The sequence below is a fragment of the Saprolegnia parasitica genome (assembly GCF_000151545.1).
Source record: "Saprolegnia parasitica CBS 223.65 unplaced genomic scaffold supercont2.127, whole genome shotgun sequence".
NCBI lineage: Eukaryota > Oomycota > Saprolegniomycetes > Saprolegniales > Saprolegniaceae > Saprolegnia > Saprolegnia parasitica.
In genome coordinates, this window is record NW_012156521.1 from 116749 (window position 1) to 117872 (window position 1124).

Consider the following 1124-nt stretch of genomic DNA (forward strand, 5'->3'; position numbering starts at 1 on the left):
ATTTCCGTAACGGTCCTCCGAGGGAGAAAACATGTTAGATCAAACCACATTGCACCTAGACTTTGGAACTTTGCTTATTCTGGCCTCAATTTTTTGTCCCCTACTGTATCGTGACTTGTGATGCGCTGTCGCCGTCGCGTCCCCGATGGCGTCGCCCACTTGCCTCGGGTAACCTCGGGTGATTGGAATATTTGACGCTGGCTAGCTCGCCCATGCAGTCGCTAGTCCTCCACCTTCCGCCCGCGTGCTAAACTTCGAATCTTTTTCAAAGCTCCACTTGGCGCTCGCGTTTGATTGGGCGAGCCGACAGCTGGCGGTTTCGGCGTATCTTGCAGGGTGAGAACCATTGCCCGATTTGCGATCCGGATGGCGTCGTCGTCGACAACCAGTGCCAGCAGCCTGTCGGGCTACCGTGGTCGCTGCCGCTACAAGAGCGGCCGCTGCCCCAACGAAGCGGGACGCTCAAGTACAACGGCGAGCAGGTGCACTCGCTCTGCGAAGAACACCGCATTCGGCACAACCGCAACCAGCGCCGAGCCGACAACCAAGCGCCGAAAAGACCGTGTGCACCAAAAAACCTGCAGCGGCGATTGAAACCGCGGTGGCCTGTGCTGCACGACGCGTCGCCGGCGAGGAAAGCGTCACCGCCGGATGCGACGTGGATGGCGGTGACAGAATGGACATGGGACGTCCTCAACGACGACGAGGCGCTGCCGCCGTGGAGCAACGAAGACATCCAGCTCCTCCTCGAATGCGTCGTTGATGCGCCGTCGAGCCCGTTCGAGATGCTTTGAGCCAAATGCGCCCCTTGATTTATCATCCCCGCCGACAACCTGTACCATAGCAATAAGAACTGCGGAATACACACTCGATATGCTACAAAGCTGGTCGGATTGCAGTTCCTCGTTCCGACGGCTTTGCAAGTCGATCCTTCTTTCGCAAGTTGATAGGCAAGTCGTCATCCTCCATCAACACGACCTGTCCGACACGGCAGCATAGGACGACATATCGTTAAAACACCAACATGATACTAGAAGTTGAGCTATTATAATAGCATGGTCCTCAAGGTACTCTCTCCTACTGCTCTCCTAACAGTATTCTGCGACAGACAGACGACAGCGACC

The 1124-nt window shown here is 56.2% G+C and overlaps 1 protein-coding gene across 1 annotated transcript; it reads left to right on the top strand.

The window, feature by feature from the left end:
• Positions 1-212: 212 nt before the first annotated feature.
• On the top strand, positions 213-794 carry SPRG_13509 (hypothetical protein; the record flags this gene model as incomplete). The annotated part of the gene is made up of 2 exons (XM_012353568.1): positions 213-244; positions 311-794. 2 exons carry the CDS (start codon positions 213-215, stop codon positions 792-794), a joined length of 516 nt encoding a protein of 171 aa, XP_012208958.1.
• Between the last annotated feature and the right edge of the window lie 330 nt (positions 795-1124).